Source organism: Anolis carolinensis, chromosome 6, assembly GCF_035594765.1.
Source record: "Anolis carolinensis isolate JA03-04 chromosome 6, rAnoCar3.1.pri, whole genome shotgun sequence".
NCBI classification, from domain to species: domain Eukaryota; kingdom Metazoa; phylum Chordata; class Lepidosauria; order Squamata; family Dactyloidae; genus Anolis; species Anolis carolinensis.
Window position 1 is genome coordinate 13,341,732 of NC_085846.1, and position 18,868 is coordinate 13,360,599.

Consider the following 18,868-nt stretch of genomic DNA (forward strand, 5'->3'; position numbering starts at 1 on the left):
TGCTTCGCCAAGGTCAGCTGCCAACTTTGGTGCTTGCCTCTTTGATAAGGATAAGGATAAATCTCCCTCTTCAACATGGAGGGTGTACTCTGGCCCATCTCGGGACTCTCAGATAACTCTCCGTTCACCAGGGAGGCTCCACACAGAGTTGAAGGAGGCTCCTTAGGGTAGTCCCGGCTTTGATCCCACAGGTTGTCACAACCTGTTTCCAGGCTTACCTCAGCTAGGGGAGTAGTTGTTTTGCAGATTGCCATGTCACTAGAGGCGTAAGGTTTGGGTGGGGCTTCTATTAAAGCTGTTGTGAAGGTGTTATGTGGGGGAGAACTGATGCTGGAGTTGGATAACACAGCACAATTCCCAGGGATCTCGTAGTCCAGGGTAATTAGATCTGCAGACTCAGATTCATGGAGTGATTTAGTATCCCTAGGGTGCTCCTTGGGGTTTTTTCCCAGATGCAGGTCCTGCATCCCATAAGTTATCCCTTTAAGCTTCCTGAGCTTCACTGAATGTGTTTGACTCTGGAGACTAAGGGGAGAATCCTGTTGTTGTGAAATACTCGACTTGGAAAGAGGCCTTTTGCTGCAAGCTTAGAATTTAGGCGCAGCAGTAGTAAGGGTATGTGGTCCGAGGAGAAGCTTAATATCTCCCTTGTATTATGCATATCAGAGTGGAGATCGATTTGATTCATTTCTCTTTTAAGTAGGTGGTATAGATGTCTTTTGGAGTGATAGGTGGAGTTCCAGGGAGAAAGCCTTCTTCTGTAGTAATAAACTGTTAAGCAGACCTTCTTAGGAGAAAGTACCAGTTCTAAGGAGTTTGTTACCTCATGCAAATGCAGAGTAGGCTCTTTACAGTTAAGCTTTTTTGGGGCTAGATCACAGATGGTCTGTCTCTGTTGTTTTATTTCTTTCTGGGTTGCAATGATGGAGTCAACTTTAAGGTTGATATCTCTGAGTTTGTTGTGTAAGCGCTCAACCGTGGTAGCAACCTGTTGGAGCATGTGCGAGTACCTTGTCTCAATCACTTGCTCGGAGGTTTGTATGTCCTTATCTTCCTTGCTTCTGTGGTTGTTGCTATTACTGTTATTCAGAGCCACATTATTTGCAGCACTTTGCTTATGCTTTTTCAAACTCTCACTACCCCCATTTCCCTCTATTTCTCTATCTGCAAGAACAGAAAAACGGTTTGAACAGAAGTCAGCAATCCTCTTTAGTTTTGCTGTAGGAGCTGCGGGGGAACCAATGTTTTCTGCTTCTCTCGAGCGCTTCTTTCTCCTCATGTTAACAACAAAGCTTATCAACTTGTTGATTTACCGGGGAGAGGGTATGTTCAGTCAAGGCTGACAGTCAAACTACCCTGTTAGAAAAAAAAATAAAGAAAATAAATAGAAGGAGAGGCACCCAAGTCTGTTTAGAAATCCCACTGCTGCGGAGCTTCTGAAGTAGCAATGAAGTAGCAATGAAATTATGAAGTAGCAATGAAAATAATTTTATGGTTAGGGTCACCACAACATGAGGAAGTATATTAAATGGGTCGCGGCATTAGGCAGGTTGAGAACCACTGCTCTAAGTGGGTACTTCATTGTCATCAAGATATTTGTAAACAGAATCCTATATAATCTAATCTAATATTTTTCTTGGTATTGAAGATAGACTGATTAGCTGTAGTTCCTGGATCTTCTTTTTTAAACTTTTCTTTGATGAGAGAGACAATCTTTGCTTCTCTCCAATCCTCTCACCAAGATTTCTCAAAAATAAAACCTGAGAACTTCTTGCCATCCTCACTCTTGCTCTCAAAAGGGGACAAAGGTCCTCTCTTTTCTACAAAGTGAGTACTAGCAAGGGCTCCTAAACCTATAATAGTTGTGTAGAAGACTGAACTTCAGTAGGTGATGCTTGTTACCTGGTTGTATGACAAGCAACCCCGGCTGAAATGCCTTCTACACAACTGTCAAAGGCATCCTTAATTATGTCTATGCTGAAGCCAGCAAAAGGAGCAACTTGCCTAAGGCCACATGGAGAGTTCATAGATGGGGAAGAGTTGGACAAGGAGCTCCCTGGATTATTGTTCATATTTTTGACGCAAAAATTCTGTTAAAACTAATTGTCAATTTGTACAACTGTCAGTATGCAACTGGTGTGGAAATAAATTTTCATGCATGCAGAACCACTACAGGTGAACAATAATGCACATCGAGTAGTATGTCATTGTGCATTTGCAGATCGTCTGCACGTTTCACATTGAGACGACAGCTAGGATCATTAACTGTTTTCTCATGCATGATGCTATGGTGGTAGTCAGTCCAGGGATTTCACAGCCCTAGCATGGCATAATTACACTGGTGGATATTTATGCTATACTGACGCAAAGATAAACAGCAATTGCTCCAGAATCCCTTACTGAGGATGCACAAACAGAAAAACAAAGGAAATAGAAGAAAACAGATACATACGTTTACGTATATTATTTGGTGGTGAAAGTGAAAATTGTCTGGGAAATGGAGTCTGTTGGAAGAAAAGAAAGCTTCAAGTCTTATCTCAAAGATTCAAAATGTTTTTGTGTATTTATATGATGCTTACTTGACCTGGTTGCTTCATTTCACAGATACATATTCTTAGTTTTGAACAGAATGTTTGTTGAAATATGCTTCTTTATAATGTAGGAAGCTCTTCCGATTTTTGAAATATCTTTGCCTTTAGTACCAAACTTTCTGCCAAAGTGTCATGGGAAGCTTTTGGCTCCCTTTGAGTGGAATAAGGAATTGGATGAATGGGGAGAGAAAGATGGAAATGGTTAAACACATAGCAGAGGAGCTACCAGAAGGATTCTTGGGTTCAAGGACAATGGTGATGAACCATAAACAACAGTGAAGGGAAATCCAAAGAGATTTTACATCTCAGCAGTGCAAAAGTACTGTATATACTCAAGTATAAGCCTAGTTTTTCAGCCCTTTTTTAAGACTGAAAAATCCCCCCTCGGCTTATACTTAGGTGAGGGTCCTGGTTGGCTTATATTTGGGTTAGCTTATACTCGAGAATATATAGTACATTTATTATTTTTCTCTGTTATTATTGGTATTATTACATTTATTATTTTTCTCTATTATTGTTGCTACTATTACATTTATTTTACTTTATTTTTATTTTTATTAATACATGTATTATTTCACTCTGATCTTATTATATTTATTATTTTACTCTATTTATTACTACATGTATTATTTTACTCTATTAAAAGTATACATAAGCACATTTACATTGAAGAAGATGAGAATAATGATTTAATCAGAGTTGAACAATCTTATCTTAGAGCTTTATGTAAATATTCACAGTGTGTTAAAGCGCTGAGCTGCTGAACTTGCAGACCAAAAGGTCACAGGTTCAAATCCCGGGAGCGGAATGAGCGCCCGCTGTTAGCCCCAGCTCCTGCCAACCTAGCAGTTTGAAAACATGCAAATGTGAGTAGATCAATAGGTACTGCTCCGGCAGGAAGATAACGGCGCTCCATGCAGTCATGCCGGCCACATGACCTTGGAGATGTCTATGGACAATGCTGGCTCTTCGGCTTAGAAATGGAAATGAGCACCAACCCCCAGAGTCGGTCACAACTGGCCTTAACGTCAGGGGAAAACCTTTACCTTTACCCTCAAAAACATTTAACCAACCAATGCCTCAGCTTATATTCGGGTCGGCTTATACTCGAGTATATACGGTAGTTTGTATCCCATTAGATCAGCAAAAAGGAGAAGGATTTTGCCCTTCCCAGTTGGCTTAGGCAAAAGCAATCTGCCGCAGCACCTTTTTGCTTGAGTATTCTGCCTCCTTAATAAGTTTTGCCATTTTGGTCACACTCTGATGTTGCTCGGCCATGTGCGTCCCATTTTCCATCTGCAAAATGTTGGAGAGTATGCTGTGTTTGAAAATAAATGATGTAGAAGCAGTTAATCAAGCATTATAAAAGGATACCACAGAGGTGATTTAAGACAATGGCCGAGAGCCAAAAAGTGTTGAGCAGTGAAGATGAAACTAAGAGATCCTTTGACAGTCTCTTTGGTGGCTTCAAGACAGGAGTTTTGCTAATGTCTTTGGAGATACTGCCTAAAATGAAACAATCTTGTTAAAACCCTGGGAGACAAGGAAATACACTTAAACCAATAAGGTATGACCCAGATTTTTCTGAGCCATCTTCCTTGTCCTTCTTGTAGATAAGGAGGCTTAAAGTAGACGCACTTAAGGAAGAACATGTATACGTTAAGACAGGAACTAAAGTTTATTAGGTCACTATTATAACACATGGCAGGGTAGAAATTAGGGTGGTTGGATTGAAAACTAGAGATGGTTTTTTGGGAAAAGATGAAGAGTGAGAGCTTCTGGCCATCACATGTCAAGAAGAATATCACAGAAGTAGAAACAATGCAGAAAATTGCTCTCAAAATAGTCAACATACCAGAGATACACCTTTTTGAGAGAATCTCAAGAAAGAGTTAATGGGGATGAGGGTTGTGATAGAAACTTTGGCACATCTCATTTCTGGCAAACTGCATGGTGGACCATGTGGTTTTCTATTTCTGTCACAGTTGACTAATGACTCCAATCACTTGCCTCATTTCTCTCATGTAAGTTCCAGATTAAACCCAGAATCGTTTCTTCATATAGACCATTATTGCAACAGAACCTTTTAGAAATTCTGTTTTATACAAATGGGACCACTGGCTTGAACTGGCTTGAACAAAAAGTTTTAGTGACTGGTTTCATTCCTTAGAAACATACCACTTCGCAGCAGAATGCCAACACAGACCACAAAGGCTGGCCACTTCAGATATCAAGAGTCAGCATAGGTTGCTAAAAGAGAATTGTTATCACCCAATGTACAAGGTCAACTAAGGCTGCAACAGTTGTTATACGTGAAAAAAAGAACTGTGACAGGCCATGGATTCTTTAAGCAAATATGTTGTCCATGAGGATGACTGAGAAAATAAGGTTCCTCCAAAAAGAAAATTGTAATGTTTGCCAAGCACACACATGTCAGCAAGAAAGGGTCAGAATGGCCAACATTGGAACACATTTCCAAAACTCTTGGCCTATGGAAACTGCCCTCTGTACTATAAATAAAGGAATAATAGATGTAAGGCTCTCTCTAGTCCCATGATTCCTTAGGATGGAGCAATAACAAATTGCCAAAGCTTTATGATGTGGATACAATCCAAGTATAACTTTATATGGCTCTGCAGTGTAATCCCACAGCAATAAGAAGCCCCTCCAAGGCCATAGAGCTCTAACCTTAGATGACCAAATGTTGCATTCTCCTGCTCTGCCCCACTGTCATAATTACATTCCCTTCAACATTTCACAGGGGGAAACAGGATACCTGTGGCCAGTAACACTGAAGTGGTTAAGATGGCAAAAGTTATTAATGAGGACAAACATACAATTGGTTAGAGGTTGCAGAACTTTGCTTTTTGCAAAAAACTAAAGGGAAAGATAAGATATGCCCTCACCTGTCCCTCCCACAGATTCCATTCAAAGCAATTTAGTTTTGAACTAAGTTTGCAGCAATTGAAATAAGCCAAGGACCAAGGAGAATAGCGGGGTGGAAGAGGGGGAAACTAAGACATTTTAAAAGCAGCTGAAAAGGTGGCATGACAAAGAATTAATGGAGACTATTCCTGCTGAATTGAAAAAATTGGTGGGAATAAAATTATTCCCTGTTCTTTATCTCACTCGGAAAAGTCCCACTGGAATGTGGATGGAGTAGCCTAGATATATTTAATGCAAAGTGTGCCACATACACATACATATCTCAAAGTCGAAACTTTATACCAGCCATATAGCCAGTTTCATTTCAGAATTGCGGCAGTTGAGTTAGAAATGTTGTTTGTCGCTCTCCTCCACATTGCCAGCAGGAGCCCAGCAGGGCTTTGGGAAGGTTGGCTGAGCACTTCCGCTAAGGAAGACGATTGTTCTCCAGGGAAGATGATATTTCCATCCCAGCAGTATTTTGGCAATGAAACCCTTTTCTCCCTCACCCCCCAGGGATGAGCTGTGCATCCTCTAGGGATGATTCATCTCAAACTAGAGACTTCCTCCCTGTACATCCCCTTGTCAACTTTCCCAGTTTAAAAACTACTCTGCCACCTGTTTGATTTGGATCAGCAGGAATCTGGTTCCGTTTTGGCTCAAGTAGTATCAAACGGACCCCCTAAATAATAGGCTCTGAATCATTATGAATGAATTTATACTACATTTATTTTCCAAACAATCTCTTAATGCCAGTAGATTGTCTCCCTACATTTTGCCATTTTGAAAAAGCCAACCAGGCTGTGTCTCTTTCCCCCCAAGATGGTGCTAATCAAATCACCCTTGGAAAACTACCTAGCCCATGAACATGTATACTAAGTCTAACTAATCCTCTCACAATGGACCATGAGAATCAGGAAAAGCCATGTAATGTATGCATACATTCCATGTGCACCCCATTCCCATTGATCAAATCTCTCCTGTTCTCATGAACTAAAACCTTTTTCTGTTGATAAACTCTGATTTCATTGATACACCTACTGCTGTTATTGTGGGTGTTTTCCAGCTTGCATTGGTGCCATCTGGACTATCTGTTGCTCAGCATCAGCACAGAAGTTGCAGGCAATGCTTACCCATTGAACTGTTCATCACCTATTATTTGCTTATTGTCTTAATCGGACTATCCCTTGTGTTTACATGGACTGACACATTGAGTAAATTAAAACTCATTAACATATTACCAAACCACATTCCTGATATCCTATTTGACCACTGAAATTAAAACACTTCTTTCCTTCACACTCATCTGTGTTTCATGAATCCTTCTGGCTGCATGATACGCTGGGCCCTCAAACCCATGACTTAGCAACAGCTGAAATCACTCAATAGTAGAGCCAGGGCTACCTCTAGATTCCCGGCTGGTCCCAAATCATTTGCTGTTGCCCAGACACTAACTAATAAACACAAGCTAACTTTCAATAGGATCTTCTTAGGAAGCCTGCTTACTATTCCAACCATAAGACCTTATGGTTGGAAAAATTGTCAGATTTTGGATGGAATTCCATCTAAATTAACATCTTTGCAAGTAGAGTTATGCATGCAGGAAAACAGAATGGAGTAATTTTGCATTCACCTAGGGATTGCCACGGTGGTATGACAGATGGGCATCAATTGTGAAATGGCAGCCAATGGAGTGGCTTATCTGCCATAGTTTTGATTTGCAATGGGCAACGATGCACTGGCGATGCTGATGCACTTGCCAAAAGGACCATTGCAGATGTCTTCTAACACTTCGATGAGAATGCTTTTGCAATGTTCCTCTTCTTTTTTTTCAGAGCACAGAAGCAACTCATGTTTCCTAAGTTATGTTTTCCTCAGGCTTGCTTCATTCTTCTCAGGTAAGTTCCAAAGAAATCCAGTCTCTTGCTTTCACACTCAGACAGTTATTGCCACAGAACCTGTTAGAAATTGTGCACAACCTCAGATATCCTGACACCTCACCACTGTGCCCACATAGCTGATACATATGCCAGGAGGCATGGAAACATTGTGATACACTTTGCATAGCTAAGCTTTACAGTTTATCCTAACTTGGCATGCCAAGAGATGAGTCATTGAACATCAGATCTAATATGCTCCCACCTTTGGCCTAGTTAATAGGAATGCATGTGGAGAGGATTTTTTGTTAGCTGCCTCTTTTGACAGTCCACATAGTTTGTAGAATATAAGGATAAGCTCGTGCTTGGCTGTAAGTCTTTCTTAGGACCTCATGACATGTAGGAACAGGAGAAGTCCCAGGAGACTGGAGGAGGGCAAATGTTGTCCCTATCCTCAAGAAGGGAAAACAATTACCATCCAGTCAGCCTGACATCAATGGCAAGAAAAATTCCTTAAGATCATTAAGGAGGCAGTCTGCAATCACTTAGAATGAAATGCTGTAATTGCTAAAAGTCAGCATGGATTTCTCAAAACAAGTCATGCCAGACTAATCTTACATCTTTTTTTGATAGAGTTACAAACTTGGTAGATGTAGGGAATGCTGTGGATGTAGCATATCTTGATTTCAGTAAGGCCTTCAACAAAGTCCCCATGACCTTCTTGCAAGCAAACTAGTCCAACGTGGGCTAGCTAAGCAATGCTACTATTAGGTGGATCTGTAATTGGTTAAGTTACCAAACCCAAAGGGTGCTCACCAATGGTTCCAATTTGTCCTGGAAAAAAGTGACTAGTGGAGTGCCGCAGGGTTTGGTCCTGGGCCCAGTACTGTTCAACATATTTATTAATGACTTAGGTCAGTGGTTCTCAACCTGTGGGTCCCCAGGTGTTTTGGCCTACAACTCCCAGAAATCTCAGCCAGTTTCCTAGCTGTTAGGATTTCTGGGAGTTGAAGGCAAAAACATCCCATAGGTTGAGAACCACTGACTTAGATGAAGGTTTAGAGGGCATGCTTATCATGACACCAAATTAGGAGGGACAGCTAATACTCTAAAAGATAGGATCAGCTTGTGGACTCCTGATCTAGGAGCTAGATATATTCAACCATCTTTGCTGTTTAGGCTGAGATGGCAGTTCCCTAAAAATGAGTTTCACGTCAATGATAACAAATCTTGTGTATGATCACTCCAGGTGCCTGATACTCTAGTCGCCTCACATTGTATCCCCCTCCTTCTCTCATTTCCCCACTTTTGGTCATGTTCCTCCTTGTGGTTCTTGGTGTTGGTGTTCCTAAGAAAAACTTACACCACTTCTTAAAGTGGTGCAGGCTGTTGAGCAACCAGCTGCAGCCAGCTGGAACAAATCACTCTGACCAAGAGGTCATGAGTTCGAGGCCAGCTCGGAGCCCCGCGTTTGTCTTGTCTTTGTTCTATGTTAAGGCATTGAATGTTTGCCTTATATGTGTAATGTGATCCGCCCTGAGTCCCCTTCGGGGTGAGAAGGGCGGAATATAAATACTGTAAATAAATAAATAAAAATAAACAAACTGCGACAGCTATAAAATCAGGGGTTCTCTCTGACCTGAGTGATGCAGAATACAGACACGGGGCATCCTCAGCACTGCTCAGGCCACCAAGTAAGTCTGGGAGGGGAAAGATCTTGCTGCAAATCAGCTCAAAGTGGGGACATTTGGAAAGTTGTTCTACCTCCAAATTTAATACAACTTGATGGTGGGCTATATACAGTTCTGGGTATTCTACTTTCTATAGCATTTGGGAGGTGCCTCTGGAGCTAGGGAAACATATAGTTTCAGCCAAGACTGGGGAAATTTTAGCCCATTAGGCTATTAGGAATTGTGGAAGTTGAAGTCCAAAACACCTGGTGGGCCAAAGTTGTCCCATGCCTGTACTACAGCAATTTTCCTGCAAAGAACAGTGTTACCGCTTGGGTGTTTTCCTTAGAAAGAAGATGAGTAAAGAGAAAGGAATGCTATAGATGTGTATAAAGTTCTAGCTGAAGTTTACATGCTCATGCCATTGGTTTCCTTCCCATTTAACATTATTAGAGCCATCCTAGGAGATCCTGGGAAAAATAGCTTTATGAGGCCCCAAGAAACATCTGCTAGAAAACTCTGGTCCACTGTCCTGAACTACTCCATCTGAACTTTCTAGCAGATCATTCTGAATAGTTCCCTAAACTAGAAGTCCCCAAACTCTTGATGTGAAGGAAGTGGAGTGAAAGAAGTTCTCCCTTTCTCATGATGTGAGAAGCCTGAGTAACCCAAGCTGAATAACTGGAGGTGCAAGACAGATAAAAGGAAATGTATCTTCACACTGAGCACAGTTAAACTGAGAAATTTGTCACCCAGCAAGCTGCATAAATTTAAGAGGAACTAATTTGTCCTTCAGACAGAAAAAATGTATCCCTTGTGGTCTTCGTTGTTTTCATAACATAACAAAACGGAATATCTGTCATTTTCTTACAATTCCCAGTGCTAGGTATGTTTATTTCCACACTCAATGGAGTTTCTATTTCATTCCAAAATATATCAGAACAAAAAAGTATACAGTAGAGTCTCACTTATCCAACATAAACGGGCTGGCAGAACGTTGGATAAGCGAATATGTTGGATAATAAGGAGAAATTAAGGATAAGCCTATTAAACATCAAATTAGGCTATGATTTTACAAATTAAGCACCAAAATATCATGTTATACAACAAATTTGACAGAAAAAGTAGTTCATTACACAGTAATGCTATGTAGTAATTACTGTATTTACGAATTTAGCACCAAAATATCATGATATATTGAAAACATTGACTACAAAAATGCGTTGGATAATCCAGAACGTTGGATAAGTGAGACTCTACTGTACTTTTACTTCTATGTTTCGTTTTTAAAAGTTCTTATTAGCATTTTTAGAGATCCAATGCATCGTTGATATGACACTAGATAGAGTAGAACAACTCTCTATGTATATAGATGTACTAGAAAAAGAACAATCCTTTATGTATACAGATGTACTAGAAATAGGATAAATCTTTACATTTATATATGTATGGATTTTAAATTGCATTGAAATGCTTTTAATATAAGCTGTTTTAACTCTCCTTTGTGGTGAGAAAAGATGGGGTATAAATAAAATCATTATTATTATTATTATTATTATTATTATTATTATTATTGTACACACATATATTACATAATTCTGTATGTACATTGATGTTTTACTGTTGGAATAATTGTTTTATCGTTTTATTGTTGTATGTTTCGGGCTTTGTCCCCGTGTAAGCCGCTCCGAGTCCCCACTGGGGAGATGGGGCGGGGTATAAAAATAAAGTTATTATTATTATTATTGACACAACGACGTTGTATGACACAGCAAACAAGATAGATATGCTGGATTTCGTTTCACAAAATCACAAGTCGAACACTTCCCAAGTGTCTAGGACTGTGTGATGTATTTTCGGATGATGCGTGCAGATCCCAGCAGGGTGGCCTTTTGCAGTTGGCAGATCGTAATTTTGTCAATGTCTATTGTTTCCAAATGCCGGCTGAGATCTTTTGGCACGGCACCCAGTGTGCCCATCACCACTGGGACCACCTGCACTGGTTTCTGCCAGAGTCTTTGAAGTTCAATCTTGAGGTCCTGATAGCGGCTGAGTTTTTCCTGTTGTTTTTCTTCAATGCGACTGTCACCTGGGATGGCAACATCAATGATCCAAACCTTGTTCTTTTCCACAACTGTGATGTCTGGTGTGTTGTGTTCCAGAACTTTGTCAGTCTGGATTCGGAAGTCCCACAGTATCTTTGCGTGTTCATTTTCCACAACCTTTGCAGGTTTGTGATCCCACCAGTTCTTAACTGCAGGGAGGTGATACTTGAGGCATAAGTTCCAATGAATCATTTGGGCCACATAGTTGTGCCTCTGTTTGTAGTCTGTCTGTGCAATTTTCTTACAGCAACTGAGGATATGATCAATGGTTTCGTCGGTTTCCTTGCACAGTCTGCATTTTGGGTCATCAGCTGATTTTTCAATCTTGGCCTTAATTGCATTTGTTCTGATGGCTTGCTCCTGGGCTGCAAGGATCAGGCCTTCTGTCTCCTTCTTCAGGGTCCCATTCGTGAGCCAGAGCCAGGTCTTCTCTTTATCAGCTTTTCCTTCAATTTTGTCAAGGAACTTTCCATGCAGTGTTTTGTTGTGCCAGCTGTCAGCTCTAGTTTGTAGTGCAGTTTTCTTGTCCTGGTTTTTTGTCTGCTGTGCTTTGAGGAGTTTCTGATTTTTGACTTCAATCAAAGCAGGTTCTTCACTTTGCTTTACATATTCTGCCAGGGCATGTTCTTCTTCTTTGACTGCTTGTTTTACTTGTAAGAGTCCTCTGCCCCCTGATCTTCTAGGCAGATACAGCCGGTCAACATCACTGCGAGGGTGCAGTGAATGATGAATGGTCATGAGTTTTTTTGTTTTTCTGTCCAAATTGTCCAGTTCCATCTGTGTCCAGTTTATAATGCCAGCAGTATATCTTATGACAGGTATGGCCCAGGTGTTTATGGCCTTGATGGTGTTGCCTCCATTGAGCTTGCTTTTGAGAATTTTTCTGACCCTTTGTGTGTATTCTTTACTGACCACAGTTTTCACATGTTCATGCTTGATGTTGTCCAGCTGTAATATGCCCAGATATTTATAGGCCTCTGGCTGGTGACACCTTATTGTTTGGCCATTGGGCATATTGATGCCCTCACTTTCAATTATTTTTCCCTTCTTCAATGCCACTGTCGAACATTTGTCCAAACCAAACTCCATGCTGATATCAGTGCTAAAAATTTGGACAGTGTTGGTCAGAGATTGGATTTCAGTTTCCGTTTTCCCATATAGCTTCAGGTCATCCATGTACATCAAATGTGAAATTTTGTGAGAATTCTTAGATGTTTGGTAGCCGAGATTTGTTTTTTGTAAGATTGTTGACAGAGGGATCATGGCAATTATGAAAAGCAGAGGGGACAATGAGTCTCCCTGGAAAATTCCTCTCCTGATGTTGACAAGTCCATAACTTTCGTTTCCAACAAACAGTTCAGTTTTCCAGTGCTCCATCATGTTTTCAATGAAGGTGCCAACGTTTTTACTAATCCCGATGGCGTCCAGGCACTTGATGATCCAGCTGTGTGGGAGTGAGTCAAGGCCTTTTTGTAGTCAATCCACGTCATGTGAAGATTAGCTTTTCGGCTCTTACAGTTCTCCAGAATCATTTTGTCAATCAATAATTGGTCTTTTGTGCCTCTGCTTTTCCGTTTGTTGCCTTTCTGTTCATCTGGCAAGATGTTTTTTTCTTCAAGATAGTCTTGAATTCTGTCAGCTATGATGCCAGTCAGTAGTTTAAACATAGTGGGCAGACACGTTATTGGCCTGTAGTTTCCTGGTGCTGCTCCTTTTGCTGGATCCTTTTGTATCAGGTATGTTCTTCCAGTTGTTAGCCATTCACTGATACTTCCTTTCTGCAGCATCTCATTGAATTGTTGGGCCATTTTTCCATGTAAACTAATCAGATGTTTGAGCCAAAATCCATGGAGTTGATCACTACCAGGCGATGTCCAGTTCTTGACTTTTTGCACTCGTTTGCTGATCATTTCAGTTGTTATTTCCATCTGTTCCATTTTGTTCTGTGAGAATTTTCCTTCAAACTCCTTTATCCACCCAGCGTTTTTGTTGTAGTTCTTATTGTTTTCCCAAAGCTCTTTCCAGAACTTCGTTGTTGCAGTTTTCTCTGGCTTTATGGTTACTGTGTCTGTTTTTTGGTTCAGGCTCTGATAGAACCGTCTTTGGTCTGATTGAAACAATTGATTTTGTCTGTACTGGATGATTCTGGCTTCATACCTTTCAATTTTTCTGGCTGTTGCTGTAATTTGTTCTTTCACGATTTCCAAAGCTTCTTCAATTTTTCTGGTGTTCAGCCAGTACTTTCGGATCAGGTATTGCTTGATTTTGTCATTCTTCAGTTTCTTCTCTTTCATATTTTTCAGGTTACTTGCATCTGATCTAAGCTTTTTGATTTTCAACTCTAGCCTGACCTTCCACTTTGGTTTTCCAGTCGATTTTCTTTGGGGCTGCCTTGGTTGTAGGAGCCCAAGCTCTTCTGTTACTATCATTGCTGCACTGTAGGCATACTGGTTTGTTTGTTCAATTGATGTTATCTGGACAGTGGAGAGTGCTGCATTCACATCATTCATGAGAGGCGCCAGGTGTCTCTTGGGCACTGTTTTTAGAGTTGGGAGCCGCTGTCTTATTGCATTTGCTGCAGCATGAGCCATGATCTTATCCTTGAGCTCTTGTTGTCTTGCTGTCAAGGTTCCTGGTGGTTCAGCAGATGTTTCAAGTGCTGGTTCATGAAATTCTTGCAAAAGCTCCACACTTTCTTCTGGTTCAATCTGTTCCACCATTCCAAGTGTTGCTGGAGTCTCTGCTGCTGTCTGTGCTGTGGTCTGATGGTAATTTACTTTGCAAATTTTCTGGATTTCTTCAAGTTCAACTTCACTGAATACTTTGTTTCTGATTATGAATCTTCATTGGTCAGCCAGTCGGGGTTCTGTTATCTGTGAATCTGTTATTATTATTATCAGTCGGGGTTCTGTTATCTGTGAATCTGTTATTATTATTATTATTATTATTATTATTATTATTATTATTATTATTATTACATAGATGTACATAAAATTCCAATGGTAGTTGACTCCATGATCAGCTTCCACTCGAAGCTCATGATATAGTTGTACTGGAGGACCTAGAGAGTCCTAAAGATATGTTCTCTCTAAAAAATCTCTCTGTACTTCCAGCAGAAATTGACCACAGAATCACACTGGATGACCTATAGATTTCTAGAGAGATTATATTAAGCAAATAATTACATCCTCAAAAGTTAAACCCACATGCCCTGCTTCCCCGAAAATAAGACAGGGTCTTATATTAATTTTTGATCCCAAAGATGCACTAGGTCTTATTTTCAGGGGATGTCTTATTTTTCCATGAAGAAGAGCTCACATTTATTGTTGAACAACAAAATGAACATTTATTATATACTGTAAAGTAGTTGTCATCACAAACCAGCATAACCAGACAAACTATGAATCCTATCAAGAATTTCTTGTTACTACAGTAGAGTCTCACTTATCCAACACTCGCTTATCCAACGTTCTGGATTATCCAACGCATTTTTGTAGTCAATGCTTTCAATATATCGTGATATTTTGGTGCTAAATTCATAAATCCAGTAATTTCTACATAGAAATTTTCTTCCAAATTTGTTGTCTAACATGATGTTTTGATCCTTAATTTGTGAAATCATAACTTAATTTGATGTTTAATAGGCTTATCCGTAATCCCTCCTTATTATCCAACATATTCGCTTATCCAACATTCTGCCGGCCCGTTTATGTTGGATAAGTGAGACTCTACTGTACCATTATTTACATGTACAACAATCTATGGTACCTCTTGCAAATTAGGTTTCACAAGGTTTCCACGCTGATTTCTCTCTATTCTAGTTTCAATGTAGTCATGAATGATGAATAATATAATATACTATAATAATAATATGATAATATAATAATAATATAATGATATAAAATATATTAATGAGATAATATAATATAGGATATAATAATAACAGAAAATGATAATAATATGGTATTAATAGGATAATATAATAATGGGATATAATAACAGAATATCATAATAATATAATAATAATAGGATAATATAATAGAATAATAGAATGGAATAGAATGATATAAAATATATTAATAGGATAATATAAAATGGAATATAATAATAATAACAGAATATGCTAATAATAATAAAATAATAATATGATAATATAATAGAATAATAGTACAGAATATAATGATATAAAATATATTAATAGGGTAATATAAAATGGAAGTTAATAATAACAGAATAATAATATAATAATATGAAAATATAATAGAATAATAATAGAATAATAATATAATGATATAATAATAATAATAATAATAGAAAAATATAATATAATGATTTAAAATATATTAATAGGATAATATAATAATGGGATATAATAATAGTAACAGAATATGATGATAATAATATGGCAATAGAATAATAGTATAAAATAATCAGTTTCATGGCATAGGATAGGAAGATGAGAGGAGAATCCCAATGCGTCCTGTACCTTTAAGGAGCAAAAGCAGCAGGACGAAAGCCCTCTTCCTTCCATCCCTCCCACCCTCCCTTGCCCTGGCCAGGAGGGAGACGGAAGGAAGGAAGAAACGGCAGCGCAGCAGCAGCCACGGAAGGTTTTTCAAGCCTCGGCTGGGGGACAGGCAAGACAAGGCAGGGAGGGAGGGAGGCACAGAAAGCAAGCACTTTCCCTCCCTCCCTCCCTCCCTCCCTCCGGTGTGTGTATGAGTGCTGCTTTAGCCCTGCAGCCATGCTTCCCAATGGAACTCTGCTGCAGCCTTAGTTGCTAGGTCTTACTTTCAGGGGAGGCCTTATATTTGGCAATCCCCCCAAACCCCTGCTAGGTCTTATTCTTTGGGGAGGTCTTATTTTCGGGGAAACACAATATATGTAGGGATGACTGTAAGTCCCAATCATATTCTTAATTTCAACATTCATGTCCCTCACTCTTCTTGACTCTGGCATCCACATAGCCTTTGACAATCAGTGTGCATATTCACACCCCCTCCTAACTGCTACTTTATTGCAATCGCTATACAACACACACACACACACACACACACACTCACACACACACGATTCCTTTAATAACCAACATTTTAACTTGTCCTCAACCTCACGTCCTCAAGTGCAACTTTTTGGCTTTCCCCATATATAAAGTTGACTCCTGTGTGAAACTGATGCTAGACTAGACAAATGTTGATCTATTATATGGCATTAAATGTTTGTCTTTTATGTTGTGAACCGCCCTGAGTCCTCATGGGGAGATAACAATAGAGTTTGACTTTTACTTACTTACAAGACTTCCTCTGATCTTTTGCTCTTGCCAACCCCTTTTTCTAGGATGTCTGGCTTCACGCTGCTCACTTTGCTCTTTGTGGGAAGCACCATTACTTCCGGTAAGTAGTCATCATTTCTTAGCTTATTGAACTGATATAACTGATACTACAACTTCCTGCTGTAAAAATGGCAATGTGGTAAAATCCTAACAGTGTTGGCCACAAAAATTGAGTTTTGGGAGTATAGAGAAATGCCACTGTATGCATCACGTTCAACTCTTTATTGCCTTTTTTTCCCAGCATCCAATCTGCCACTCCCAGACTCTTCCTATTCTGGTGAGTTTGGCGGAAACGGAGGGAAACACTTTTCGCATTTCAAAAACCATATGGAAGGACCTATCACTGCCTTGAGGGTCCGGGCGAATCAATACTACATTGTGGGGTGAGTGTGTGGTGATCCTATGGGATCTTGGGAGAAGTAGCTTTTTGAGGTCCTTAAAAATCTGCTAGAGAGATCTAGGCCACTTTCCTAAACTACAGTACTTGAACTCTCCAGGTAATAAGTCCAAATGGTAACCTAAACTACAACTTCTGGAATTCTTGGTGTAGAGAAAGTGGAAGGAGATAAGTTTTGCTCCTTGTCTCATGATCGTATGGCAAGGCAAGCTGAATAATTGAAGGTGCAAGGCATACAAAAGACATAAAAACATAGTTTCAGTACCTGGATAGCTCCCCAAACTCAAAGCAGCTATGCAATAAAACAGAGAGCAGGTTAAATGACCTACATTAATGGAACCACCAGTCACCACTGCACTGCACTGCTCCATGGATGGGCACAAGAAGGCCAAAAAGAGCATGATTTTATCAGTTTGCCCAGCTTTCCTTCTTTACTACATTTTTTTTGGACATGGACTAATTTAACGCTGAGCCCAATGTCTAATTCCAGCCTCCAGTTCAGCTACTGCCGCCTGTGGAGTGAATATGTGGGTGGCACCGATGGGGAGATGCAGGAAATCTTCCTCTATGACGATGAGGACATCATCCAAATCACTGGAAAATACGACAGCTACATCCAGAATCTTGTGTTCCTCACCAACAAACAGCGCAGTTTTGTCTTTGGAGCCTCCAGTGGCTATACCTATCACGGCTATCGTGGCTTTACCTTCAATGCAGTTCCACTTTATAGAAGCGCGGTCTTACGTTACGTCAGTGGCCGGTCTGCTTCTTACATAGACGCCTTGGGTTTCCACTGGGGCAAACAGCTCAAGAAATCTAAGAAGTGTAGACGTCTCACAGTGGATCAGGGGAAATGAAATGCACATTATTCATATTCACTGAAAGAGAGGCAAAGCAAGGAACGGGAGTGCTATATTTGCAGGCAATGCTTCGAGCTTTTGCTATGTGCCACTAATAAGCTATACCAGGGGTGGGCAAATGGTGATATTCCAAAATGGAGATGGATTGTGTTTTAGCCCAATTGTATAGGGGAAATTAGGATGCCTAAGAGGTGGTTGCCTAGTCTGCCATTTCTAATGTGTCTTCTTTTATCAAACAACTTTCTTCCACCTTCCCATCCACCAAACCACACGGTCTTTCTCCACCGACTTTTCCATCCATCCATAACCCATCACTTCTTCCAACACAATTTAATTATCTCTTTTCTTAACCAACATATGCCCCAAACTTATTCTGTTTCTTCAGAGCTTTCTCTCTCTCTCTCTTTAAGTACTGAGCAATAGTATTGTTGACAAGCAATATCAACCCAATAAAAGCATATTTGAAACAAACTACCAGTCATTTCTTTATTGACGATTTGCTTTGCAGAAAACATCACCAAATCACTTCACTCCAGGACTTGAAGAGCATCTGTCATTAACTTTGAAGACCAACTCTATAATATCTGAGGGTTTTGTGAATGGAATGAAGGTGTAACAGTATTCTGGCAGAAGTTATATAAGCCACCATTCAGTAATCCAGTTTATTATTATTATTATTATTATTATTATTATTATTATTATTATTATTATTTACTTTATTTATATCCTTCTCTCTCTCACCTTGAGTGGGACTCAGAGCGCCTTACAATATGGCAATATTCAATGCCGCATAAACAATCAAATAAAATGTGATACAATGTATACATAAATACAGAAAAAAACATATAAATACCGTAAAACTGTAAAAACCATGATAAATATTCCAGTTACATATTTGGAACATAGAGTTACGGATATATAACTGCTGTGTATTCAGTAACACTATATAGTATTGAGAGCCCCCATGATGCAGCAGGTTAAACTGCTGAGCTGCTGAACTTGCTGACCAAAAGGTTGGCAGTTCGAATCCAGGGAGCAGAGTGCACTCCTGCTGTTAGCCCCAGCTTCTGCCAACCTCGCAGTTTGAAAACATGCAAATGTGAGTAGATCA

The 18,868-nt window shown here is 39.7% G+C and overlaps 1 protein-coding gene across 5 annotated transcripts; it reads left to right on the forward strand.

Annotated features, from left to right (window-relative positions):
• The first annotated feature begins 228 nt into the window (after window positions 1-228).
• Window positions 229-18,390, forward strand: LOC100551632 (zymogen granule membrane protein 16). Of its 5 annotated transcripts, none has more exons than XM_062957768.1 (5): window positions 229-1,034; window positions 7,352-7,414; window positions 16,506-16,561; window positions 16,742-16,777; window positions 17,388-18,390. In XM_062957768.1, exons 2-5 carry the CDS (start codon window positions 7,382-7,384, stop codon window positions 17,752-17,754), a joined length of 492 nt encoding a protein of 163 aa, XP_062813838.1. In that variant the 5' UTR covers window positions 229-1,034; window positions 7,352-7,381; the 3' UTR covers window positions 17,755-18,390. The 5 variants fall into 5 exon arrangements, with proteins under 5 accessions (XP_062813838.1, XP_062813839.1, XP_062813840.1 ...); XM_062957769.1 differs by having other exon boundaries at window positions 229-615; XM_062957766.1 differs by having other exon boundaries at window positions 232-1,034; window positions 16,742-16,883; window positions 17,388-18,388.
• Window positions 18,391-18,868: the final 478 nt, after the last annotated feature.